At 53.3% G+C, this 27,572-nt stretch overlaps 1 protein-coding gene across 2 annotated transcripts; it reads left to right on the top strand.

Moving 5' to 3' along the window:
- Positions 1–193: 193 nt before the first annotated feature.
- Positions 194–26,045, top strand: LOC8032391 (protein Gawky). Of its 2 annotated transcripts, none has more exons than XM_029970660.4 (16): positions 194–423; positions 2,786–2,843; positions 9,252–9,342; positions 9,422–9,534; positions 10,995–11,432; positions 13,798–14,001; positions 15,123–15,923; positions 16,925–16,982; positions 17,432–17,676; positions 19,148–19,282; positions 20,687–20,803; positions 21,885–22,196; positions 22,852–23,384; positions 24,108–24,247; positions 24,325–24,377; positions 25,010–26,045. In XM_029970660.4, exons 2-16 carry the CDS (start codon positions 2,799–2,801, stop codon positions 25,538–25,540), a joined length of 3,816 nt encoding a protein of 1,271 aa, XP_029826520.2. In that variant the 5' UTR covers positions 194–423; positions 2,786–2,798; the 3' UTR covers positions 25,541–26,045. The 2 variants fall into 2 exon arrangements, with proteins under 2 accessions (XP_029826520.2, XP_029826518.2); XM_029970658.4 differs by having other exon boundaries at positions 195–423; positions 20,684–20,803.
- Positions 26,046–27,572: the final 1,527 nt, after the last annotated feature.

Genomic DNA, 27,572 nt, shown 5'->3' with positions numbered 1-27,572 from the left:
GCAAATTTAGTTAGTCTTTTCAGCTCATATTTTTCTCACCGCGCTGCAACGAGCGCTTGTAAATGAGTAATTAGTTTGTCACCATTAAACTGCGAGCGATCGCTGTGGGTTTAGAGTTGCTTTCTCTCGTAAATCTGGGCTCCCCACAGCCCCGCGCGCCGACGTTTCTCCCAGCGCTCCCAGCAGTCCGACGGACGAGTCCATAGTCCACCGGAGGGGGAAGGAGGGTCGGCGAGGTTGCTTGACGACGGCGGCGCGGCGGGCTGCGTGTGCGCACCACCCCCTCTCCCTCCGCTGCCCGAGTCAAGGCAGCCAACATGGCTGCTGCTCGTGTAACCGATGGTTCCTTGTGATCGTGTCCAAATATACAATGCTCAGATGGATGTCGAACCGCTGAAGTCGGACGAGCAAACTGGAGTACAAGTGAGTTTCCATCCCGCGTCGGGTCCGCGCTCCCTTCTTCGCTCTGGGGCCGGTGAGCGAACGGGCGACGGAGGGAAGGGGGGGTGAGCAGCTTGCGACGTTGGCCCGGAATGGCGCTTCTCTTGTTGTGAGCGAGCGGACCCGTTAGGCCTAGTTGCCCTTGAATTGGTCGTGTCGGCTCGCTCGCTGCGTAGACCGCGGTGTCTGGCGCCGGACCGCCGCGGACCGCCGCGTCGGCCCCGTTTCCGTACCTGGGGCCCGCGACCGACCGGCGGGCCCGCGCCGCGGTCCGGACACGGGTAACCCAGCTCAACAGCTGATGCTATTTTTGACCTACTCTCCGCTTCTGATTAGTGCGACACAAACCTCTTTTTTTCCGAGTCTTTTTTTAAATATTCGTTGCCCGGTTCGAAGATGGTGTTCGGGGCTAAGCTTCTCCGTCGATCGCCCTTGTTTACCTGGGGTCCCCGAGTCCCGCTTTCGAGGAGAGGGGGCCCTCTTTTTGTAGCACCCGCCGCCACGACAGAGCCCCCTCCTTCCCCTCTACCTTTTGTGGGGCACGCAGACGACGTCTCCGCTGCTGCGTATGTTATGCCGCGACCGGACCAGGTCCGCCGAAAAGCGGCGCATTAAAACTTCCAGCCCCTTTTTCGGAGTCCGAGACGTCGCAAAACGTTCCGGGACCGCCCGCCCGGTTTCGTCGGGGCTGCCGAAATTGATCGGTGTCGGTGACGTCGCAGGCATCGATTTTTTTTTCTCCCTCCCTTCGTCGTTTGCCGTCAGCTGCTGCACTGTTTGAGACGGCTGGCCCGTGAGCCCGACCCCGGTTCGCGTATATTTTCGCGGTAGCGCGTTGCCCGTGGTCCATGTGTAATCTGTAAAAAAAAACATTTTTCCCCATCAAAAAGTAGTGCCATCTAGCCCAAGTGCGAGCCTGTCGTATGTCGCGCTGCCAACGGCGAGCCTGAAACCGAATGCGCACCGCTTCGGCGAGATCGATTGTTCCGGATTACGTGACCGGTTTCGCTGATTTCACTGTAGTACCTCGATTTGTCCGTGGTGCTAGTAATTTAGGCTGAGCTTGTTTTTTCTTGCATTAAGGTGTCCAGACTTTTTTTAAGGGGGCAATATTGTGTATTCACCGCGCTTTTGAACCTTAATGCTTCGTTTGGACTAGCCATGTTTGCCTTGCTGACGAGCACATGTTGGTAGATTTTCATGCTGCTTTGTCATGTCCTCTTGAGCTTGTTGCTTTCTGGGGATGGTAGATGACTGCGTCACAACCGTGTTGTATTTGCAACCTGCGCCTACCCACTATTCTCGGCTTGCACTGATGTCGGCTCAACAACCATTTTGCACCACCAAATACCTGTTTTCTTTGCAAGGAATAGCGGCGGGCACCAACATCTTGTGCCGACATCGTGTGTGAGTTCATAATGCCCCCATTCAGCCTGCCTGCCCTCACAGTGGCGTTTAATTCCAGATGCATGTCTTATTGCTTGCTGGTAGCACTAGTGCAATTCGGCGAGCCACTCGTTCAGAAACTTGACGAGGCAGAAACAAACGAGTGATCTCCATGAAAAAAGCGCGGACACCACGAGCGTAGCTTTCGGCTGACCGTGGCCGTGTTCGAAGATTTGATAAGAGTAATATGAATAGAAGTTTTTTTGTTTTTTTTTCAAGTGTATGGTGGGGGAGGCAGAGAAAAAATGCTGCGCAGATGCAATTTGACGAGTCAGTGTCACCCCAGAGTAAAGGGGAGGCACTCTCGCAGGTCATATCGCATGATAACTCAGCTGGCACAACGCTGGAAGCTGGTAGGTCTTCAAACACCAAGGTTTTACTCAAGTTGGCGCAACTTGATGAGTGATTCTGCTCCGCAGTAAAGACTTTTCACCCTAGAGTTGATACAGGTTACTCCTGCAGGTCATGGCTAATGCAGCTAGAGCAATGCCGGATGCTGGTGTGATTTGGAACACCAAGGTACAAAGCCTTCCACTCTGGAGTGAGATTGATTTGCATCCAGCGCCGCCCTATCTGCATTACCACGTGACGTGACCCGCGGGAGTAACTCCGGTCTACTCTAGAGTGGCAAGCCTTCACCCTAATGCAAGATTGACTCGTCGACGCACTTGAGTCTATCTCACTCCAGAGTGAGAGCTTTGCACCTCAGCATTCGTAAACCTACTGGTGTCCAGCGTCGCCATGCGGTGTAGAACTACCCTAGAAAAAATGCGAACATGTGTCGATGATTGGCCTCTGGTGTGGCGAAGGCTTCGACCACGATCAAAGTTGCCGGTCGTGCATTTTGGGGGAGGGTGTGCCGGGCGCGCATTGATGCCCTTGTCGTTTATGGTTGCAGAAGCCAGCGTGAGATGCAAGGTGACGACAAGAGGAACGACCTGTTTTTGGGAACCGGGGTGAGTCTGCCTTTTCCGGCACTTTGCCGACGTCGCCACTCCGTACGACGGTCGCCCCCTAAAGGCTGGCTCACGGGTTGAGCGCGGTAGACTGCGTGGCAACCTGTCGTAAACGCGTAGCCCCAAGTTGTTCCCGACCCGCATATAATGGATGTGTTCCAATTCCTAAAATAAAAAATCTCTCAAGAAATTTTTCGTTTTTGTTTTTGGTTTTACAGGTGACACAATTAATTCTTGCAGTTCATTGGCTGAAGTCCGACGATCGTAGCACTGCCCTTTTAAGTCCGGTGGACTTAAAAGGGCGTTGCAACGCTGTTCAGGCTCGTATGTCGCATTTGTCTTAACTTCCCGAATGTAGTCTGTGGGGAAGACGGAGTCTCACTCTCCAGGGGGATTATTAACGACTGTCGGTCGTCAGCGCCGAGGCAGTTAGACATGGCGGCTCATCTGTCATGTTGGGTTTCGGTTGGACTCTGCACTTTTGGTTGGTCATCCGGTTGCTTCGCAATGTTTGCAGAAAAACGGACAGAGCACGGCGGCGTGCGTTTTTGTTTTAGAGCTGCCACACGAGGCGGCGCAAACCTGCTCGGCGTTAGCGTTTGTGGCGAGAGGGATTCGAATGCACCCACCGCTTGCTTATAATTAGCCCATAGACTTTCCAGTCGTAACCGAGAAGCGCCGATGAACCTCCGACTACTTGCGGAAATGACGCGTCGTTGTCTCGCATCGATTGTGGTCATATGCTTAGCGCAGTTTGTGTTGCTGAGACATAGTTTTGGGACAGGAATGCACTCTCAAGGTTCCCCCTCACCGAGGTTGACAGTAGTAAATGGGTCAACCTTTTCTGGATTACCCAGAAACAAAACCCACTCTTTCTTTGCGTACAAAGCGAATGCCGAGAGCATTGGAGCTGAGAAAAGCTTTTAAACGTCGTCACTCTGCAAGAGGCGCGGTCTTGATGCATAGCACGTTGGGCCACGTTTTGGGGTCCAGATTGTTCACAGCAAAAGCCAAGAACCCAGTGTTCTCGCTACCTCGACGATGGAACAAAAGGTTTTCCTCGCGGTTTGATCTCGGCCACCAATTTCTTGGGCAGACGGTGTTCACTAGGATTCAATGTGTTAAGAAAGGGAGAAATCGGTTTAAGTTTTATTAAATGGGAAAGAAGTGGTTAAGACAGTCAAGAAAAAGCAGAAAAAAAAGCTGCTTTTTTTTAAACTAAAAATCCAGGACTGAGAGGTCGCACGACCTTGCTGGCTGTCTCTGTTCCAGCAAAATCATTTATTTTGCGCCTCAAATTTCTAGAAATATGACATAGTTCTAGCCTTGCTACAGGCAGGTGTCCTTGGTACAGTACTTTAAGAGCAACACATTGAAGGATCCGTTTCTATTATTTGTATTGGGAATTGTAATTGTCGAATTGACTCCAGTAGTGACACCCTTGCTATTATTCTTTACAATAGTTTCAGAAAACAACAAATACTAACTTTGAGATGAAAAAAAATAAAGTCTAACATTTTTGTGTTTCCTCGCAAAACAGTGTGCTAACTTGAAGAAGGAAGAGTTAGTGTGAGTTCACTCGTACCTTCTTGACGAAGATGGAGAAGGAAGTACCAACAGTTTTCGGTTTAGGTCAGTCGTTAAAACTTACACGAGGGACCATAAAACATATTTCCTGCTTTGGGTGACGAGTCCCCTTTAATTGCATTGCCGAAGAAAGATTTTCTCGTGCCTAGGGCTGCTGACGAACATTAGGTTTTGTTTATACTCGGTGTCAGCTTTTCTATGCAACGCTGCCAACATGGTTTGCGCTGCGCTTCGGCACTGTCAAGGACGCATGCAGGAGCATGCGGCTTTGTTTGGCATCTCCCCTTCAGCGGTGTAAAGACTACGCTGACCTTAACACTCACACACAAAAGTTTTTTTTTGTTTTTTTTTATAAATTTTTGAAAGATAGCATTTTAATGTTGCACGGCTCACAGCTACTTTCATCCTCGATTGCCGGCATTCCTCCAAGTGGGAGTGCTTCCTTTTCACTAATTGTCCAATAAGTAAACTGCTTCTGGCAAAAAAAAAAAAAAAAAAAATGAAGGGGGTTTGGAGCTTGAAAGCAGCGTATGCTCGGATACCTCGCCATAACCAAAAGCTACACTTGGGTGTAACGACTCTCCAGCCATCTCGGTGCCTGAGCTCATCGTTGCCAGTCATCCGACGCTTTTACCTAAAATCGCAACCCCCCCCAAAACGTGAGAGTACCTTGTGACGAAGCGGAACAGTGTCGCCTGCGCCCGCCAACACCGCCTGAAGCTCGCGAAGTCACAGCTTGGAATCGTAGCAGTCGCCCATTGTGCCCACTTGGCGCACTAAGCAGCAAAATGGCGGCGTCCGCAAGACGACCAGGGAAACGGAGTGTGCCGACGCTCCAGGCGTAGCACATTCGGCACCAACATTGTCAACACCATGTTTTCCTTCCCCCACCTGCAGATGCGACTCATCCATCCTGCGTGTAGCAAGAGGAGTCAATGCGCTGCAGATGTTGTAACAGAATTGCGCAAACGACGTAGTGCGAGCCGTCCAGCTGTCGCGATCTGAAACACTGTCGCTTTTGTTTCGGTCTGTTCTCGCTTGAGTAATAGCGTCATTGCAGTTCAGTTACCGCATTGTCGCGTCGGCTTCGGTTACCCACAGAAGCTCGAGGCAGATGAGCAGAGTTGATTTTGTTTGATGGCTGTTGTCTTCCCTGGCCAAAGCCAGGTTGTTTGCTGTCGTCCGATCCTTTGTAATTCCAAAGACAAACCGTGTTTGTCCGTTGGATTGGGGCATCCGTTTTTGTTTTTTTTTGCTCTCCATGATGATACACCGGTTTAACTCGTGTATTGTTACGCAGGAGGGGTTGTTGGAGGGATGGCAGCGTTTGTAGGGTGCGCGACATATCAAGGTAACAAAAACGAACACATTTATGAGTGTTTTATTGTTCAGTTTGTTATTTGTTAACAATTTTTTTGGCGAACTCGGAAACGTGACTGGAAAGTAAAATTGGCCATTCACTGCATGGTGTACCATATATGGCATATTCCGGTTAAAACAATATAAAATGTTACTACAATATGTTTTTGCTTAAATTGCACGCAGATTTAGATGAGGCAGTGTCCCTGCCAATGCCAGGCAGTTAACTTGATCCATCCTCCGTGTTTACCAGTGGCGGTTACGTGCCATTCCCATGAACCTCATTGCAAATACGAGAAGTTCTGCTTGAGTAGCTGTCTGCAAGTTTTCTCGAACTGGAACTGCAGAACCAGAACACCTGCTGAAAAAAATGAGAGTTCCCAAACAATCGAGTAGTCGTAGCTCATTGGGAAGAAGTGACGTGGTTCAGCAGCTGCAACAGCTTAACAAACCCCCCCCCTCCCCCTCCCCTCCGAAAAAAAAAAAAAAAAAAAAAAAGTCCACTTCCCTTTCTGGACGGAGGCCCAACGAAGTTTGCTCAATTACAAAGCGAAACCCTTTCTGGCATACCAGAAGCGTGACGGCACTCTGTTTCGACAAAACAGAACTCTTTCTTCCTCTTGGCGAAATTTCATGCCTCTTAAGTTTTATGTTATATTTTGGACGAAAAACAACATTCAGTGCAATCACACAGAAAAAAAAATGTTTTCCCTATAGCAATATGTTTGGATTTAAAATATAATTTCGTTTGAATAGAATTACCACTGCTGCATATTGGGTCATGGATTGCACTAAACGATTTTTGAAGGAAATTTCGCATTTACGAAGGAATTTTGCGCAGACGTTTTTAGCGCTGCTTCTATAGCTGGAACCTGTACGAAATTTTTTGTTTTAATAAAAATAGAGTTGTGCCGCAAAAATTTAAAATGTCGCTCCTTTTTTTTTTTTTTTGCCTGCTTCCTGTTTAATAGTTTTTGTCTTTCTTAATGTGGAATTATAGTCTTTATCGGAGGCGACGAGCATTGAGCATGTTCGGAAAGGTCCAATTCAAATTGTGAATGACTGGTGCTTTGAATAACGCCTCTCTTCCAACTATAAATGTTTGCTAGAAATGTTTTGCTTTTGCCCTTGTGTGGGGGGAAAACTCTTCGACTTTTGCTCAAGCCTGCAAAAGGAGAAATTGAATTGGCTCTGCTCCCTAAGAAAGCTTACTTTTGAGTTGCATTCTACATTAGCGGGCATTTATTGGCCGCATATTAATTTGTCTCTCTCTCGTGACCAGTTATTATATACAGTGTTTCACCGAAGGCTGAACAAAGTTTTCCGGCAAGCAGTACACATTGCAGGCGGATGAAAAGAGATTAATGACATAGTAATACCTGCCCACCAAGTGGCCTGTTTTATGTTTAGCGAGGTACACACCGCTACGCTGTTGGCGCAAACAGGCCATCACCGGTTCTCCGGTTTTCTTCCGCATAGCCACTAGCCTAGGCGGTAAATTTTTTACTGCCAGCACCCTTCCAAAGTGAAATGCAAAAAAGCGTCAAAGCTGCGTTTGCGCTAACAGTACTGAAAGTGCACACATCAATCTCGGTGGTTGAGTTTTCAATTTGTCTTTCGTAATGAAGTTTTAAGTTATTAAAAGTAAAGGTGTGTTTTCAAGCAGAAACTTATTGGGCAGCATAGAAAACCAGCAAATCGACCAACCTCAGTTAATATGTAAAGCACTGCTCATGCACGGTGGCGAATGGGGACTCCTTTTTCGGCCGTCCAACAGCGTCCAAGGCCGACGCCGGTGGTCCGAAACCGGTAAACGAATGCAAATTCGACGTCCAATTTTCGGATCAGAATCAAAATAAGAGGAAGGATAGTTGGATAAATAACAAGGGATAAAGAGGAACAGCCATTTACATGAGGCAAGAAAGTTCAATGTAGGTGAACCGATACATTCTGTTCTGCACCACTTGCGGCCTGGCTTTCTTTCAACCGTTTCTGGCAGTCGTCGAGACAGATGGGGCTTTCTGTCAGTCTGGATCGCGGACCGCGGCCTCGGCAGCTGGGGCCGGGTGTCGCCACCGGAGGCCATTGATTCACATCACCAAATGCATAGGACTCTATGGGAAAAACGAGAAAAAATGCCGTTAAGCCTGCATGTATACAAACATTAAAACTGACAGCCCTCACAGTTTTTGTAAGTAAATGTTTTGTGGTTGAGAGGGACCCCGCTGGGCAAGAAATGTAGTGCAGCTCAATGAGACGAGAGTTACCTAGAGGTACCGCGGAGTCGCTGGCGGTTTCGACAAGTTGGGTTTAGCAGACGACAAGCTTGAGGGCTTTGCTACTTGGAATTTGCTCACTCCCGGAAAGCTGCTGTCAACATGGAACTTTTTCGACATTTATCAACTTCTGGGCTTCCCCAAGGACGGTCTTATTTACGACAGGTTCCTTTGTTTACTTCACTACAAGAGCAAGTTTGACAGCTCAGCTAGAGGTGCTCCGGCATGTTTGATTTTTTTAATTGGCATTCGAACGCTTGACAAATTCCGATTCAACCTCCAAACACCCGATATAAAGATCGCATCACTTCATAATATACTTGCCTTTAAGCACAGCATACAAGCTTCAGTATTCCTACATTTGTGTGTTTCTCCCATAGACTTGCACATATTGCCTGGTGTCAAGTAATGGCCGCCGGTGGTGCCACCAACGGGCTGGTGATCCGCGATTTAGCCTGCTTCAATAGAGATCAGTTGTTGGGACCCTCGGGTGTCCCGGGGTCGACGACATGTGCGTCGTCTTCGAGGTTGTTTTTGCAACAGTTTTTGGCCTACCGGTCTTCCTGCGCCTTTCGCTTCAACAGGGAGGGGTAACACTCTCGCACTAACGTCCAGCTTGACGGCAACTTAAACAGTGACGAAAACCTGGCTTCATCATGCTGCATTCCTCAAATGGCGCTCATATTGAGCGTATTTGTACCCCCAGTATGCATAAAGGAATGTGGTAATTTCCTGGTAATAATCTGCTCCCTGCATATATGTAGTCCACAGAAACAAATTTTGGCTGAAAAAGAAGCTCTTTTAGATGGAGTATTTGTACCCGGCCTATAGTCCGCACCCTGTTCATATTCTGCACTTAAAACAATACTCCTACATGGTACGCATTGAAATATTTATGCTTTTTTTAGTGCATAAAGCAGCTTGCATCATACATCAATTATTTCCACAATGTGTCATTCACAAAGTCCGTAATATCGCGTCATAATGAACAATCTTGAAGAAATTATCAGTGTGCGCCTGTGGGTGGTCCGCACCGCATAAAATTTAAGCTTTTAGACACCCGTAGTCTGTCAGCTCTAGTCCGGAAAATAAAGGAAAAACAAATAAATGTCGTTAAGAGCACTGGAGGTTTTTTTTGCCTGTAAATCTGAGGGGAACTCCCTCTGAAATGGCGTCCCTCGTGCAGGGCTGGGATGCGCGGCCAGCCCCCGAGACCCGGGAGGGACCCCCGCAGTCGTGGGGATCCCCCGCCTGCCGGAACTCCCAGGAAGGCTCAGGTTGGTGTGGTCCCCCATTCTCCGGGCAGAAGAACGGAGACGGGACTGACCCCCCTCTTCTTGCCGACCCTTCCAACAGGAGAGGAGTCCTGGGGGGAATCCGGCGTCCCATCTGTGATACACCGCTCGGGCAGCGCAGGCAATAGTCAGGGGGCCCCACGCCAGAGGGGGCCCCCCTCCTCCTCCTGCTGGGTGAGTGGCAGACCCCTCCCCCGCGAGGGTCCGGACCGACCGCCTAAGCGCGGCCAGGATTTGGGCGGACGTCCGTCTTGGCACTGGACGTTCGGCTCGCACCGGTTTCTGGTAGCATTAGGGCAAACGTCGCGACCACGGTGGAGGAGATTGGTGTAGAACAAGGCCGGCCAAGAAGGGAAACGTTTGTTCTGGTTTTGCGCGCCTCCGGTCAGAGGCACTGTCAGTTTAAGGGCCTTCGCGCAGGCGCAGTTGTGCCCCACGTGGTCTCGAAAACATGAGCTCGAATAAGGACGGCCCTGTCGCCCCGTTGCGACTCCTTGGGACAGCGTACCTTAAAGCCTCTTGCGACGAGAGAAAACTCATCTGTCGGGTAGCCGCAGAGCACCTTCAGTGTCCGCTCATTTTCTATGTTTTTTTTTTTACCCTGATTCTTTCTTCTTTGCTCGAGAAACTGGACAATGTTGTGAACGACTACTTCTCATAGTCTTTAGATCAGACATACGTCTGATCATGCAAATACTGTAAAACCTTAATTCTAGTGAAGTAGAGTTCCAGATGCACTTCATAGATGGTGCCATTTTGTTCCGAGAGATTTTAGGAAATTTTAAGGCCCAAGCTCCAAAGGAGTTGCAAGTGTGTGAACCGACCCTTCTTGATCCGCAGCTCGCGGCATTTTTTTGGAATGCGAGAGAACCTTTGACACGCTCGTTCCGCCGCAAAGCGTTGTCGTTAAGACACCTCTCTGCTTCCACCGTGGTCATGATGCGCAATGTCGTGGATGGAGACCAAACTCAGATCGGGCACTGGATCTGATTTTCACTCGCTTTCTTCTAGGTTAAGACAGTGTCTAGCCGCACCTAGTTTGAGGTGCGTGCGTGTCTTTTGCCTTTCGTCGTGCTTTGGCTAGGTATGTACAGTTGGAGGTTGCTAGACGACGCATTGTCGTCGAATGTTAGAAGCTCGTGCTGGAAGTGGGACCACTGGAAGACCTCCTTGCTGCTCTTATCCTGTCGCCCTGTGCGGCGAGCGAGTTTGTCTGCTTCTTGCGCGGTTGGTGCCTCGACTCCAGAATGCCAAGCTCCGACTGGAAGAATGGTGGTTATTGCCATAGCAACAGACGGCAGCAATGGTAGCGAGGTCCAGCTGTATCTCGGTAGTATGAGAAGTGCTATACAAATGTAATGACGTTACCTTCATGTAAATTCATTGTTAATATTTATTTTTTACCTCTCCCCCATCATAGAAAATCTTTTGGATTTGGTTTCTCTGAACTTGGCAGATAAGGAAAAGATTCGGTGCCGTATGTGCGCCGTCTCACCGTCTCATAGAAATAAGTGGTGTAGAATGTGTTCTCATAGTACCCGTTCCCATGCACGAAGGGACCTTTTTGGAACTCCTTGCTCGACGAATTGCACAAACTGCACGGCATCCCTGACGTGCGTGTCCCCCCTCCGCAGGGCGAAGGTGCCCACGAAGGGTCGTCGGAGCAGCTGCTGGGTGCCGTGGGGGGCTCCGAGGAGGCCCCCTCGCAGCGGCGGGCACCCCCTCCCCGCCTGGGGCTCCTGGGGGGCGGCGAGAGCTCGCTCAACAATGCCGGGGCCTCGGCTGCCGGCGGCTGGGGCCCCCCTCCCGGCCCCCAGCAGGGCGGCTGGGGGGCCTCGGCCCAGTGGGGGGGCGCGGCCCCCCGGGGCCCGGCCCCGCCTCCCGACTACGGAGGCCCCCAGGCGTCTTCCGGGGGTGAGGGGGGTTCCCCGGCCAAGCCTCTCCCCTCCCAGTGGGGCAGCAAGGAGGCCCCCCAACAGGGTCCCCCCTCCGAGACGCCCAAGCCCCCGCCTCCGGAGCACGTGTCGGAGCTACGCAGGGCGGCCGCCTACAGCGAGGGCTGGGGACAGACGGTGGGTGGAGTCGTGACCTCCGCACATTCCGGTCCATTCGCGACCTGGACACCTTATATTTTAAGGGGGGGCCAGATTTTTTTCTTTTTTCTGTGTAGTGTCCTTCTACTATAATAATAATAAAAAAAAATTCTGCAAAAAGAAGTTGATTTTGAAAAATTTCCTATTTACATCCGCCAACATCTGGAGAGTATTCCCAGAAAGTTTCATATGCTTACAGTGAATAGTTATTTTGTTTTATAAATTGTTTTCAGCCCGCCAATGCTAAAAGAAATGGTAGAGGTTCGAGCACTTTGAATGCATTCTTCTCCAGTCCACTTTTTGGCCTAAATCCCACCTTAATAAAACTGTCGTTTCAGTATGAAACTATCGAGAGACTTAATATTTGCGGCTTTAAGGCCGAAATTTTCACGGAGCCGGTTACTATAAACTTAGACTTTGCATTCTCATGTTCCTTTATTGTGAAAAATTGTAATTTAAGAAACTTGGTAAATGTGTAAGCATTTCTTTTACATACATATATAAATGTTTGTAAAAGAAATGCCTAATATCTGAACTTTCTTTTCATAGCAACCGGCAACAGGTATTCCCGTATGCATGCCACGAGAAAACTATCTGGTTATCAACACCATTTTGCCACAATAGATTCATTGAGCAGATTCCATGCAAAGCTATGCTTCACTTCGTTCTAGAGGTATAGTACCTCGTACAATTGGTTCACAGGGCTGAAACCTTGCATACCCTCCTTCTATACGGGTGCAAACACCACCTGCAAATGTCACTACAATTGAGTGAGCGGTTCTAAAGTTGACGTTCCCACCCCCTCAAGACCGGCCACTCGGAATCGCCACTCCGTGCCATAGGGTGCAAACGAGATACGAGTGGCAGACTGCATTGTCTTAAGGCCCGTTCACACTCTTGCAACCGAGTACGACTGAGAGAGACAAGACCGGTTTTTAATCCTCTTGCGACTTCTTAGGACCAGCTCCGCAGCAGCGCGCCTGGTCCTAAGAAGTCGCAAGAGGATTAAAAACCGGTCTGGTCTATCTCGGTCGAAGTCAGTCGCAAGAGTGTGAACGGGCCTTTAGACACGTGCCGCGCTGCCCGCAGGCCCCCGGGAACTGGCGAAATGCGAGGGTGCGAACATACTCCGACCACCGGGTCAAGAAGGCCGCAGTGCTGAACTTCCGACATTGCCCAAGAAGCCTACAAGGGGGCACAGATTGGATGAGAGCGTTGCGTCTAACCGAGGCTCATCTGCCGAATTTTCGACGTTCCGACCGAGACTTTCTTCAATCGGCAAGTGTGCGAGCTCGACCAAACACTGGAGCAGGACAATTCGTGACCTGCCTTCGCCCCCTTGGGGCGACGTCGGAAAACCGGCACTACGGCCTTCTCATCTAGGAGGCATTCCTCTTTCGTGCTCCCCTCTCCGCCGATTTCGTTGGTTCCCAGGCGGGGTGTATCACGTCGTGTGACCTCAGGCTGTCGGGCGAAGTCGCGGTGTCGCGTGATGCAATGTCGTTGCATCAAGCGTACCTGACTACCCTCCCGAATTTCCCATAAAATTTACGAATTGGTACTCATGTTAAAATATTACAAATCTTAACCTCAAATCATAAAAAAAAACAAAAAAAAACTTATTGTTGGGCGCGGTAATTTGCACCACCACAAGAGGGCGGGGGGTACCGCAGTCTGCAGAGATGTCGTGTCAAGTATCTGTCCATCCAACGACCCCAAATCCAAACTTGTCGCCTTTTCTAGTACACTAGCCGTGTGATTGTGGATCCCGGGACCATCCTTCGTAACGAGTTACCACATCTGACGTTGTCCGACACACGCGCCCGTTGGACGTCTATACCTTGGTCGCGGCGCTACGGCGTGCTCGAAACCTCGAAAGAAATGCTTTCGCGTGTTTTTGAAATCGTACACGTTGGGGTTCGCGTGCTTTGTGCTGTCCAAGGAAGGGGGGTAGATTGGATTTTGCACCACGTTTACGTGTGATGCGAGCATTTTGCACGGTGGAAAGGCTTACAGTAAGGTGGACCTTGCTTCGGGTATTCGTCGGTGCTACTCGCGGGCCACGGATGACCCAATAGAATCTGCTGGGTTTTCAAAATAAGAAAAAAAAAAACCGACGAGAGCCCTGCCTTCCCCCCCTCCGCTGCCTCCGGAATTTAGAAAGTCCACAGGTGGGCAGGTACGATTGTGCGAGGGTCACAGTACTACGTGGTCGTCGTGGTGTTACGTGACGTTAGGTGTCACCCACCGAGTTCCGACAGGAACCGCAGTTTGTTTGAACCTACGCTGTTGCCGCTTCGTCTGCATTGGACCCAGTGTGCGAGCGAGGCGTCTGGACGTGCAGGTGATCAACCAGGAGAGTGCCTGGGACACGCCTCCGTCGCCCCAGCCCGGGACCAAAGAGCCGCCTCCCGTGGCTCCGTGCCCCCCGGGGGTGGTGCCGGGGGCACCGCAGTGGAAGGCCAACACGGGCACCGAGATCTGGGAGAGCAGCGTGCGCAGCTCCAGGGGGGGCCCCAAGCAGCCCCCGCCGGCCCCCACCAGTCAGGTGGGCACTCTCGCGGGGATTGTGCCAGTGGCTGGCCGAGAGGAGCCCTTAGAGAATAGGGCGTGTACGAGGAAGCGTTTGACTCGTAGTGAAGGGGGAACGCTGGTCTTAAGGCTTCTCTCTTAGTTTTTTGGCCAAGCCCAATGGAACAGCACGAGCTTGTTTAGACTTTTGAGCTGATTTCATCTATCCATTTTTTTTTATTTAGTAGGGCACTGCTCAGGATAATTATAATCAACCAGGCTTTGTTTCCAAAATCAACGGAGAAAAATAATTTTCTTACAAAAGAATGTTTTAACGTATGGTCGGATACCTACAAATTATGAAGAATGCAATGTTGGAAGCAGTTTTTAAGTATGAACTATTATTAGTGACTTTACAACACATTGAAGTTCGGTGCTCAATGGGTGGCTACCAGAGTTGTACGCAACAGCGTTCCTTTTCGAAAGAACGCACGCCGTTCCATTTTTCGTTGTTGGAACTGGAACGAGAAGTCGTTACATTTTTACTGGACGGAAAAAAGAACAGCGTTCCTTTTTTTCATCAAGTGGGGGGAATTTCTGATTTATTTCTAAGAGGGAAATTCAAAAAGTATAAAAACTGGTGTTACGAAGAGCAGGGTGTCATTAACTTTTTAGTTACTTATCTTCATGCCTTGACAATTTAGCTACATGGTGCTAAAAGAGTTTTCTTTCTGTCTGCCCTTGATGCTCAGGTATCCCTTCTGAAAATTAGTTAGAATTCCAAAATTTGTGTTTTCAGAAAATTGTTTTAACATCAGCTTCGGTGCAATTTCAGCTTATATAGGTATTATAAGGTAATATTATGGCTCAAACATTAATCTTCAGTATAAGAAACTTGGCAGCTCAAAAGAAAAATAGCTAGATTTCGAGGTCACCGTTTTCCAAAAAGTAGTTTTTTATGGATTTTTTTGCTCCAGACTTATGTTTCCCCTCCAAGGTTAAAAGAGTGATTGAAGTGGGAAAACACTCGAGGGAATTTGGGGAACCGACGAGGGATGTCTGGGGGGATTCTGGAAATCCAGTTTGAGAAGCCGCGCTCTGGGGGGGAAGCCTACCATCTTGCGAGAACACGGATGCCAAGCCCTCCTTTCCCCACAGGGCCAGCAGGCGGCGACACAGCCCTGGGGCCCCCACACCCCCACCAGCCACATAGGGGGCACGTGGGGCGAGGACGACGAGTCGCCCGCCAACAACAACAACAACGGCAACGGCAACATGTGGACGGGGGTGCCCCGCACCCCGCAGGCCCCCGAGCCCCCGGCGCCCTCGTGGGGGGACAACGGCAACAACCGTCCCGAGAAGCAGTGGGGGGGACCCTCCCCTGGCTGGGGGGGCCCCGACGCAGAAGGGGGCCGGCCGTGGGGCGGCGGCAATCGCCACGGGGCGGACGAGGGCTCGTGGGGGGGCCCCGGGGGCCCCAAGGGGGTCGGCACGTGGTCCCCCGTGGGGCCGCCGCCCCCCAACCCGGGCAAGCGGGGCGGCGAGCCGTCGGGCTGGGAGGAGCCGTCGCCGCCCCCGTGCCGGCGGCCCCCCGTGACGCACTACGACGACGGGACGGCGGTGTGGGGCAACCCGACGCGGCAGGGCAAGGTGTCCCACTGGAAGGACATGCCGTCGGTGAAGCCCATCAGCGGGGCGCCCCCGGGCATGCTGCGGGTGCCCAAGGACGGGGTGTGGGGCGGCCCCAAGGGGCGGCCCTGGCCGGACTGGGACGAGCACAAGGGTGCCTGGGACCAAGGGTACTGGGGGGCCAAGCCCAAGGGGCCCCCCAGCTGGGCAGAGGGCCAGATCGACACCAGCACCTGGGGGGGCCCGTCCAAGCAGGGGGGAAAGCCGCTCACCAAGGACCTCATCTATGCAAGCAAGCAGTTCCGGCTCCTCTCGGAGATGGGCTTCAAGGTGCGCCTCAATATTATTCTTGATCTGTCTCTTTCGACTACGATGTTCAGGCACCAATGCGACGGGGCAAAAGGCTTTGGGTTTGCACTATCCTACTCCGTTTCACCATAACTAGGCGAACTGTGGAGGCTGCGGCTCCCGCGACCCAATAAGACCGTCGGAGAAAGTCGCGTGATAACACTCCGTGGTCGAGGCCGCAGAAGCCTCGTTACCACCACAGCAACAGCGCCGTCCGCGACGAGAAGTTCTAGGTTTTTTTCTCTTAACGGCAATTAAACTTGCGGGATTCCATCTTTATCCAGAATATAATAAAATGCAGAATAAATATCGACAATTTATGACCCTCAGTCTAAAATAAGAAAGTGACTGCACGTCCGTATCTGCTCCTGATTTTTTTCCTCGTTGTAGGGCCGTGGCCGTTGGTGATGGCAGCCTTGTAATCGATCGCTTCCGCTCAAAACATTGCACTGGCATTAGCACCCACCACAAATTCGCAAGTAAATTGGGCCTACGGTCGTCTTGTGAACTGTTCTCCAAGAGCTTGTCACTCTAGCAGACAGCCATGTTGCAGCGGTGGACGTTAGTCCGAAGTTTGTTGGATTTGTAGCAGACGACAGCCGGTTCCTTGGCGCATTGACATGCAAGGTCCCCTTGAAGTGTCTTAACGTGCCTCGCTCCGAAGCATTATTGGGTCGGGGGGGCCGTAGCCTCCTAGGTTTGCCGAATTATTGTGAGATGGACTATAGTCTCGTGGAGAGCGTGGCCAGAAAATGGTTAGCAGACGGCGTGCGGGTCACTAAAGACTCGTGTCGCCGAGACCCCCGTGCGGCTCGAGGTCTACACTCGTTTGGGTCAGGGAGCTAGCCATTGCAAGTCACATTTTAAGAGCACACTGCCGTCGCATGTCGGCATGGGTTGTTGAGAAACCGAAGTGCTTGTAACACTGTCGTCGACCCCCACCTCACCCCCGAGGTGCCTGACGCCCTTGCCGTTCTTTGCAGAAGGAAGACGTGGAGAATGCGCTGCGAATGAACTGCATGAACCTCGAGGATACGCTGAGTAAGTGGAAGTTCCAGATCCGGCCTGTGGGCGCACCACGAACTGGAGGGTCCTTCTGCCGTCGACACGGTATCGGGAACGCGTCTTCGATTGGCACGCTTAGCGTCCCGCTTTGCCCGCGCGTCGGAAGCGGCGACAAAAGACGTCGCGGGAGTCGGAACATTGGGTCGACGGACGTTGCGATCCCGGCCTTTGTTGGCAGAAGATTAGAATAGGAGAGAATGCGCGCGTTTTTGTCTTCGAGCTGGAGTGCAACGTGCGGCAGAATGGGCGTCTGCCACATACTCCCAAGCACGGATCACAGCTGACGATGGCACGTCGCGTTTTTGAAGTCTGGCGGAAACCGAGGAACCGTGTTTTGGACGCGGTAAACATGCCGATCGAAGAGGCGTTCCGGGCGCCATGCTGCCACTTTGTGGTGCCTGACGGCTTTCCGTGCACACTTGCAGTGGACCTGCAGGCCATGGCCAGGGCCGGCGGCGTGCCCGACTCCGGGCTGCTGGACGGTTCGGACTGCGGAGGTCGAGGCGGCCCCAAGATGCGGGGGGACGACGGGGGGCCGGACCCCCACGGCCCCCACGGGGAGCCCCCGTTCCCGGGCTTCCACGGCGGCTCGGGCTTCCAGGGGCTGCCCGTGTTCGGGGCGGGCTACGGCGCCGCCCAGGGACAGGGCTTCAAGCCGCCTCCCGTCAAGGTGAGGAGACTTTTGGGGTCCTTCGTCGAGGAGGGGAAGAAGTGGCACGTGCACGACGCGGGTGGTGGGGTTTAAGGACAGGAGCAGAATGCAGTGAACGCGGATGCCGGAGGTCACGAGAGAAAGAACGAGAAAGAGAGCGGTTGATAAGCTGGGCGCGTTTATTTAGTTGCAATGAGGAGGGCTCTACGGCTTCCCGAGCAAGACGAGGCCAAAAAATACTCTACATTCAGATCTTACAAAAAATATTGTCCCTACTGTCGAGACCGGTTATAACGAAGTCAACGGGAATCGAAAATCACTTCGCTATATCCGCTATTTCGTTAAGCCAACTTCGGTTGTAACGAAGTGCAAAGGGAACGGGAAATCGTGATCGCTTCGCTGTAGCCGCTATTTCATTGTAACCGACTTCGTTATAGTTGGTCTCGACAGAATATATAAAAGTGTCATCAGCAATGCAAGCGCGAAGGAACCATCGACGTCTTTGCCCGTGCCCCGCCGTTCGAGGCATACGAAATGCGTGGGACCTTCTCCTTCAGGTCATTATACTAACTACGGCGCAACGCCACAGAGTTGACGGTGCAAACTCCTCGCCTCCAGAGGCGCTTCGTTCGAACTCCGACGCAGCACTTGCGTGGAATGTGTTTCGGTCAGAGCACAGTCCGAATGCTGGAGGAGTGCTCCCGTCCCGCGCTTGCTCTTGGTGCACGACCAACTAATGGCGGCCGCACATAATCTACGCATTATTTAAAAATTTCGAAAAGGGTTTATCGCAGAAATTGGGGGCACTCCTTCGGAGCCGTCCCATGTACAGAACACGTAAGCAGCGTGGCGACGTGGTACGCGGCACTGTGTTGCGCGACGGGACGTTGCGCAACCCGGTGCAAGTCAACGCTTGCCGCGTGATTGTGCAATGTTGCCCATAGTGGCATAGCTCTAGATCAGAGAAAATGTCGACCCGCTAAATTTGGCTGGCGATATTGGTTCCACGTCGCCTCTGTTGCTGCGATACGGTGATGCAATGCAAGTCCCAGCTTAGTTTCCGTTAAAATGCCTTCCGCTTTAGTTACAAGCACGGACTCCGAGTGCTGATGTTCGACCCAGCCGTGCGGCTGCTACAAACGTTTGCTGCGTGAGTCTGCGAAAGAGTGTAAATTGGACGCAAACGTTGCTTTGATGTTCGGCCGGTCCTTGTGTCCAATTCACTGCGTTTGATAGTGACCACGTTTCGCAATGGAACAGGAGGAGGAGGTTTACGGGCCTTCGTTATTCTAGGTAGTGTTGGTTCAGGCCACAAGTTCAAGAAGGCTGACTGCTCGATTTTCTCCCGTCTTCTCCGTAAATGGCTGGCGCTTGGAGATAAAAAAGAGTGCACATTACGCGCGTCGCGGACGACTGGGATTGCGTCAAACCTTGTTACGTGGCGGAGTTGAGAATGACGCTTTGGTAACGCTGCTGTGTGCATTGGCAGGGCTCAAACCAGGGCGGCCTGCTGAACAGTGGCGGTCTAGGAGGGCAGAACTCTAGTCTGACAGTTGGCAACAGCATCAGCAGCCTGAGCCCGGCATTGGTGCAGAAGATCTTGCAGCAGCAGCATTTCCCTCCTGTGAGTAGCTTCGCAGCATTTGGGGGGAGGGGGGGGGGGGGGATATTTGTCTCATTCGATTTACCCACACTTTGTGCACCGGCTGCACCGCCATATTCGATGTGCAAGTGCAACCTATCTGAAAACAGAACCGGAAGTACATTGTCCTGCACTTTTTTGTAATGGGCCACACTTCTGCACTAGTGCAGGCTAGTACACGTAAATCCAATGAGCCAACTGTAAACTACAAACTACTTACATTTGTTCCAATCCATGAGTCCCTATAAGTGGCCATTTCTGCAAGAAAGTGTGTATGCAAGTCTCACATTTGTATGTTGCACTCGCACGTTTGGCACGGCAAAACTGCATCGGTAAGCTCGCACGTGTATATTGCGATAAAGCGCAAGCGGGAGACAGTTTCAGTATCCTCTCCAGCAAATCTAAGGAGAAACATAACCCCCGTGGCAGATTTGCTCAGTCGTAATATATGGTTACGGTAAAAAAAAAAAAAATGCATAAAAGCATTCAATAAAACGTGCCAGGTGAAAAGACGAAAAAAAAAAAAAAAAAAGAAACCTAGGCCAATACACTGGAGTTGGGGTGATATTTGCGAGGACCTTTCTCAACTTTTAAATTATTACAAATACATAGCCTGTCAGCGTAAATTGTGAGATTTTGCACCCGTGATATTGCCGCACTATGAAGCCTGCCAAAATAAAGTTGTTGACTGTATACCGTATTTATTCAATTTCTAATGCACATCCAATTTTTATAATAAATTTTTCTGTATGTTTGTATGGCCTGAAGGTATTTGGCCTCAACGTGCGTCTGGCGTGTCAGCTGTAGATGAGAAATCTAGCCCGTGCAGTGCAACTGCTAGCCTGGGTTCTTCGTCGTCCAGTTTGAAACGGGCAGGGATGGGGATCAAACAGAGGGACTCTGGTGAGACTGGAAAATTTCTTCAATGATCATAGTGGGAGATTGACGTTACGCGAGTCGGTGTTATGCGACGCAAGGTCACGTGACGCAATCAGGTCGTGTTGTGTGACTGACATCATGCGGTCAGAGTGACGCCAGCAAGAAAGGCCCGTGGCAGGTTCGCACATAGAGCTCTTGTTTTAAAAAAAAATGAAGCAAAAGAAAAAAAGGCAATTTTTTTTTTTTAGGCGGCCTGGATAGAAAGAGGATGTCAAAATAAATTTACAAAGAAAAAAAATTTTAGAGCTATATTCCCGGCATGAAACGAATTTGTAGTTTTGTCTGCGTAAGAAGGAAAAACGAACGCGTTTATTCGTTTCCTTCTTTTCGTGCCGTGTCTGGACGACTCTCTGTTGCTGGCTTGCCCTCTCTTTTTTGTTTGACTAGCTAGACTTAGTCAAATTTGTTTGCTGCGCTAACAACCCGTGACGTGTGTTGTTTCAGCAGGGAGGCGGAGGAGGGGCCATGGGGGCTCGGCTGCCCAACGTCCCCTCGGCGGCTCAGCTTCGGCTGCTCGTTCAGCAGATCCAGATGGCCGTGCACGCGGGACACCTCAACCCGCAGGTGAGTGGGGCGGGACAAACCTTTCGCGGGGGTGGCCGTAATTGTTAGAGTAGGACAGGAGACATTGCGGAATGCCGAAATTACCGCTGTCGCTACACTGACCTCGATGAAATGCATTAGCATTTAACGCGAGGGTTCCTACCTGGGTTGCGGCGAGTCAATTGAAGGGTGCTGGAAAGCTCTTTCCCTCCGCAGGAGGGAAGGTGGAACGACGACGGAGTGAAAGAGCAAGGAGGTAACCGCGCGTCGGCCTCTCGAAAACGGTCCGGTCCAAACCACGACCTTCCAAACAAAAGACTGGTGCATGCACCACAACAGTAAATGCTAGTGTGAAAAAATTGTATAGCAAAATGCTAGGCAATTGTGTGCATACGGGAAACGCGTGACGGCTGGTCACCTGACAACAATTTCCCCGCCAAATTTAGCGGGGGACACTGAATTGGTATGCAGGTCTGCGACGTCCCATAACGCAACGCCGCGCACCTTGCATTTATAGGGCGTCGCGGGCCGCGGCTCCACAATATCCGGGGGATCCTACCGGAAAGTCCCGAGAGGGAAAAGTTGAAAAAATGCTATTTTTAAACCATGCGTTTCTGTGAAACTCATTATCGCACGGCGAGGAGCAATCAACCAGAGGCGACCATACTTGCTAGTCAACAACATTCGCTTATATCCTGCCATAGCTAACTGGATGCACTTACGCCAAGGCCATCATCAATCTGAACACCACCATTACAAGGAGTCTTTCTTTATTTAAAAGAATATGTAAATCGAGCCAAGAATAGGATGGAATTACCTTTCAAGGGTGTGGCATCTCTGGATTTTATGGTAGCCAAAAAACGTTTCACTTTGGAAAAGAAAAAGGAAGAAAGTATTCGGGAAGGGTCTCGAAGCATTTCGGAATTGTTTTTAAGAAGATTGCTAACCAGGAAAAAGATACGAAAGGATAATGTTTTGCATAGCCTTTGACAAGGCCGGAGTTGGTGTCCATCCTGTTCCTCAAAAAACGCGACGGTTCGACGAACACGGGGAAGTAGAGCTGGCGAGCGCTCTAACCCGAGCGGGTCCCCTCTGCCCCCAGATCCTGAACCAGCCGCTGGCGCCCCAGACCCTGCAGCTTCTCTACCAGCTGCTGCAGCAGATCAAGGTGCTGCATGCCCTGCAGCAGCAGCAGCAGGTGCTGCACGCCAAGGGGCCTCCGGGGCAGCCGCCCCCGCTGCAGCTCAACGTGCAGCTCACCCAGACCAAGCAGCGCATCCTCAACCTGCAGAACCAGATCGCCGCCCAGCAGGCGCTCTTCCTCAAGCAGCAGCTGCCCGCACCCCCGCAGCAGCAGGAGCCCTTCCCTAAGCAGGAGCCCCTGCACGCGGACTTCCGAGACCTGAACCTCAAGGTAGGCCGGCCTCGCTGCACCGTCGGCTCCCTGCGCATCGCTCTGTCAGAACACGAGGCCCCGAAAACGCGAGGCGCTTAGAGTCCGACGTCCCGACCGTGTCTGCGTGCAGTGTGCGACGTTGTCGTGCCGCGTAAACTATGCCACGCGAGTTGGAAGTTTTGTGGGGTCAAAACTCGTTCGATGTCGCGTCCCACGCTGCCTGTCCGGACGTGGGCACGACGGCTGTCGTCGGCTTCACGAAGCTGCGCCTGCACTTCTTCGGTGATCTTGGCCGGCGGTCTGGAGGGTGGGCATACGGTGCATCCCAATCTGGTGGCCAGACGCGGCTGATGTAAAGACTGGATGTTTCCGCGTTATATTCTTGCATTTTATCTCCGCGTCAGCACGAGGTTAGAACGTGTTCCATCTTTATGTCTTCGTGGTCAGTGTGCACAAACTCCGCCGGCGGATTGACTGTAGAGGGCCCAGTTTTTGCCAACCAGACTGCAGGGAGTCCGCTGCGGCAGTAGTCATGGGTGGCGGCCCCAGCTTTTCCTTTCTTGTTGGAACAGCGGCGAGCGACGGTTTGATTTGTTTGCAACGTCGCGACATCCGTGGATGTGAACGTCGGCCGAAAACGCCGCGGCTACAGCGTCCCCTCCTCCTCCCGCAGGAGGCGGCGTCCCAGTCCCGCCTGACCCAGTGGAAGCTGCCGGCCTCCCTGGACCAGGAGGACAAGCCGCCGCAGCAGAACGGTGCCCCCGGGGGCGGGGACTTCAGCCGGGCCCCGGGGCCCTCCAAGGGCGCCCTGCACCCGCTCCTGGGGCCCCCCGATGGGCCCTGGGCCCAAGGAGGCGGCGGGGGCGCGCCCCGGGGCCAGGACGGTTGGCCCGAATCGTCACGCCCTTCCAACAGCCCCCCCGAGGCCAAGGAGGCGTCCTCGGCCTACAGCCTGGGAGACCTGGTGGCGGAGTTTGAGCCAGGCAAGCCCTGGAAGGGGGCGTCGTCCATGAAGAGCGCCGAGGACGACCCCCACCTGACCCCCGGCAGCGTGGTGCGCTCCCCGCTCTCCCTCAACACCATCAAGGACTCGGAGCTGTTTGGGGGCGGCTGGAAGCAGAGCCCGCCGGCGACGGAGGGCTCGCTCGCGGCCTCTCTGGCGTCCCTGACGTCGAGCACGTGGGCCTTCACGCCTGCCATGCACACGTATGTGGACCCCTTTGGTCTGGGCAGACTGGACGCGTTGCTGGGCTGGGTTGGACGTGGAAAACTATGCTCGACAAACGGACGGGTTGCCTCGTACGGGACGTACGGCTTGTAGGGAGTATTCGCCAGCAACTATCGCCGCGTGCGCAGCTGCCAGGCGCGTGCTGGCGGCAAGCGCCTGCAGTTCTTTTGAAATGTGCATTCCGCGCCATCGAGATCGCCGGTCTTGGCAGGCAGTTATTGTTAGCTCGTTCTGATCGTGTGCCCTGAACATCGCCCTCAAATATGCCGTCCTTTGAATGCGGCCTGGACGCAACACCAGGCGCCGGGGCTCTAATACGGTCGAAGTGCCTGCAACCCGACGATCCCGTTGCAGAGAAGGTGCAATAGGGCGTGTAACCGAGCTTTCGGTTGCGCATCATCTAAAGATCCCGGGTGCTCAAAATTACTCCTCGGTCCTCCATTGGGCCATGCCATGTTTGACACGTAAAACTGCCAGATATGATTTGATGACCTTGACACGAGACATCGCGCGACAGCCTGGCTTGCACTCTCCATGCTCCCGATGTTAACACGAGCGATTGCAAGCCTGCCAAAGGTGCCTTTGCATGCACTTGGTTGAGGCTTGCAGGTGTGTGCTTCTGTTTGTCAATGTAGTGGGGCATGAGACAGTTGAGATGCGGGGAGAAGCAGCATCAGACGAGGTGCCGATGTTGCGTGCAGGGGTTCGTCTTCGGCCAAGGGCAACAAGGGAGGGAGCTGGGGCTCCATGGGTTCTGAGCAGCAGATGCCCAGCTCGGACCCCTGGGGGGCACCCAAGACGAGGGGACCCCCGCCCGGACTGTCCTCTTCAAGCACCCAAGGTACCGTCCCGACCCCGACCCCGCGCTTCCTGCGACACGCTTTATCCTCGGGCTGACGACCGTTTCCTCTTTCACAGGCTGGGACCAGAGCAGCTGCACTTTCCTGGTGCTCAAGAATCTGACACCTCAGGTGGGGCCCTCGCACGTGCCTTTTCCGTCCACCCTCGCCGCCCCACTCGGGTATGCGGACTGCGGCATTTGCGGCGCTTCTTGGCTCGCGAAACAGGCTCGGGTGTCGTCGACGCTCAATGCTTGTCCGAGCCTCTGGCGTGCCACGGTTATCGTCGGACACGCTGGGTTGGCTGCTCGCCTCTGGGCAGAAATTTTATCCTTCGGTAGTGAAACTCGCGTGACGCTGCGTGCTACCACGTGCCGTCCGAGGACCGTGCACCGCCTCGCTGGTCCTGGTCACTGGTCTGGAGAGGATGCACGGCACATCTTCGTCCCGTGGTCTGGCACAGAGATGGATCTCGGGCGGCCGCCACTCGTTGCGTCCGGTGGTCAAAAGGGGCCGCTTTGGAGAAGCCTAACCTCCGAACAATTGGTGTAAAGGGCCATTTTTTTGGAAGGCGTTTCTAGGTGCGTCATGTCGGAGTATACGGTCTTCTAGCAGTGATGCGTATGAGCCCTCACTTCCTTGATGTTTTGAGACTCCTCCGAGGAAGTGCCTGACAGCTGCCCTCTTGGCACGCTCTGTGCACGCTGCGGTTGCTTGCTGAAGCGGCCAGCACTCGTCTCTCATGCATCCGGCTCTCGTTGCAGATTGACGGGTCCACGCTCAAGACGCTGTGCATGCAGCACGGGCCCCTGCAGCTGTTCCACCTGTTCCTGAAGCACGGGCTGGCCCTGGCCCAGTACTCTAGCCGCGAGGAGGCGGCCAAGGCCCAGTCGGCTCTGCACAACTGCATTCTCTCCAACACCACCATGCTGGCCTACATCCCGTCGGAGGCCGAGGTGGCCCAGTTCCTGCAGCTGGCGCAGGGGACCCAGCAGGGGCCCCCCTGCTGGGCCCCCGGGGGTGGCGGCGGCGGCCCCTCCTTCCACCGCTTCCCCTACGGCTCCCGCCCCAAGGCCCCCGAAGCCCCCTGGAACCCGGCCTCCACGGCGGCCCCGCCCACCTCGTCGTCGTCGGGCGCCTCCCACCTCTGGTCCTTCCCCGGCGCGGGGGGAGGCCTCTGGGCCGCCCCTCAGGCCCCCCAGGGGCCCCAGGGGGGCGACGACCACCCCGGTGGGCAGCAGTCTTCGCTCAACTCCTTCCTGCCCGGCGACCTGCTCAGCGGGGAGTCGATGTGAGTGCGCTCTGGACGACGCTGAAGGAGTGTGCTTCTGGCGGACCCTTTTTCTTTCGACCCCCTTCCCCCACTGTGATAGCCGCGTTGACCCTCTCCCCCCTGCCCCGCCGCTCCGCGAGCCCCGCCACGCGTGCGTCCCCGGGAGGCTTTTGGCGGGCCCGAGTGCGTGTTGTGGTCCGCCCCCTCCTCCATTTGCCAAAACGATTCTCTCGGAGTCAATCAAGAAAGAAGAGTATATACACGACAAACAACACACAAACGTTATTATATATATATTGAGATACCGCGTACAGTGTCTATCGACCACCTTTTACACCGTGAGGCCGTGCGACGCCGCTCCCCCCCCCTTCCCTGCCTTGTCCCGGCTTGCACAAAGAAATGATGACTGCCAAAGTGTGATACACCCGCCTCCCTGTCCCCCATCTTCTATCTGTTCCTCTTGCCGCGCTGGTGGTAGTCACATCACTTCCTCGTCTCTCTCGCGTTCTGAGGTGCGTTATGCGGGCCGGCGGTGGATTGGGGGGAGGGGGTGGGGAGGGGGCCTTAGGAAGGGGGGGGGGGGGGGGGGGGTGAGGTGGGGGAGGGGCGCGGCAACATATCGGGACGTGCAGAGCACAATCCAAGCCCGCGGATCCTTGCAATAAGGGGCAAAGTAGCAACCTCCCGTCCTCTGCTCATGCATTTTTCGGCCTCCCCCCCCCTCGCCTCTTTGGCGGCACATATCGGCGGACTCTTTTTTTCTTTTTTGTTTTCTTTGCACCGGCGGTTTGGCTCAATCCCTCGATCGGAGGGAGGGGGGAGATGCGTTCCGGCGTGGCAATCTATGCAGTGTCTGTGCAATACGTGGTCCCCCTCCGATAAATCCCGCCCTCCCCCCACCTTCTCGCCGGCGCAGCATTTTCGTTCTTTCGCCGGCGCGCGACCCAACCCCCTCTTGCCTCACCCCTCTCGCGTTGTTTGTGCGGGTCAATGGGGGGGGGGGGGGGTACTTAAAGACGCTCTCGCAAGATCCAAAGGTTGCTGCTCTTCCCTCTCTGAAGCAACGATCAAACATCGCCCGTTCCGTACGTTGTGGCAGCTTTCGTCTTTCGCCGTTGTCTCTATCTCACTCCCATTGTTTTTAAAAGAGAAAACGGGCGGGCGTGCGAGTGCGTGTTCCGCAGCTGTGCCATTTCCGGCAAAGGGGAGGGGGCTGTCCCTCCCCCCCCTCCCTCCCGTTTGTGGGCCCCTCCCGCGTTTCGTGAAGCGACTGCGGTGCTAATGCCCGCGGCTGGGGTCGGCGGGGGAACGGCGATTCTGACTGCAACGGTGTGTGTTCCCCGTCTGTTTCTCTCACTGGAAGGTGGAACAAGGATTTGGGGGTCGGTTTGGGGAAGGGTGGGGAATACAAGTGCATTATTTCATGTCTCGGGGTGAGGGGGGAGGGGGGGCGGGGTTGGGAAAGGGATCGCTCGGTCTCTCAACCTTAAAGCACCTAATACTCTAGTGGAGACCCGTGTGCGTGTGTGCATATTTTTTCTCTCGTTTTTATTGCGCCTGCCTGTACAGTGTTGTCGCGTGTGTTTTGTGCGTGTGCGTGTGGTATCGTCCAGGGAACTTAGTGTTGCGTCGTCGCGTAGAGAGGTGTTTTTTTTCTTTTTCGTCTTTTTCCCCTCCTCCAGAACGACTGCCTGCTCAAAGGTGGGGGGGAATTCGGGGGGGTGCGCCTTTTTGTTTTTTCGTTGCGGGGGTTGAGTCCGGCAAGCAGTCAAAGTAGAGGGGGCTGTGTTTGTCTGCCGCCGCCGTGTGTGCGCGCGTACGCGCACGCTCAGAAAAGAAAAAGAAAAAAAAAGAAAAAAAAAGAGAATGGTGCCAGTGTGGAAAAGGGGGTGGCCCCAGTTGTGTAACAAAGTTGAGGGGGCCCCCCTCCGTGCTGGAAGAAGTCGTCGTCGCCGAATCCCGCCAGCGGCGACATATATATCCTGGTTGGGGGGGGGGGGGTGGGGGGTTTGGTTCCTCCTGCACGCCAAAGTTGGTGCTTCCGACGTCTGGGC

This window comes from Ixodes scapularis, unplaced genomic scaffold, assembly GCF_016920785.2.
Source record: "Ixodes scapularis isolate PalLabHiFi unplaced genomic scaffold, ASM1692078v2 PGA_scaffold6__148_contigs__length_123643588, whole genome shotgun sequence".
Taxonomy (NCBI): domain Eukaryota; kingdom Metazoa; phylum Arthropoda; class Arachnida; order Ixodida; family Ixodidae; genus Ixodes; species Ixodes scapularis.
The sequence above is the reverse complement of the archived record's forward strand: the minus strand, read 5'-3'. Positions and strand labels throughout refer to the sequence as shown.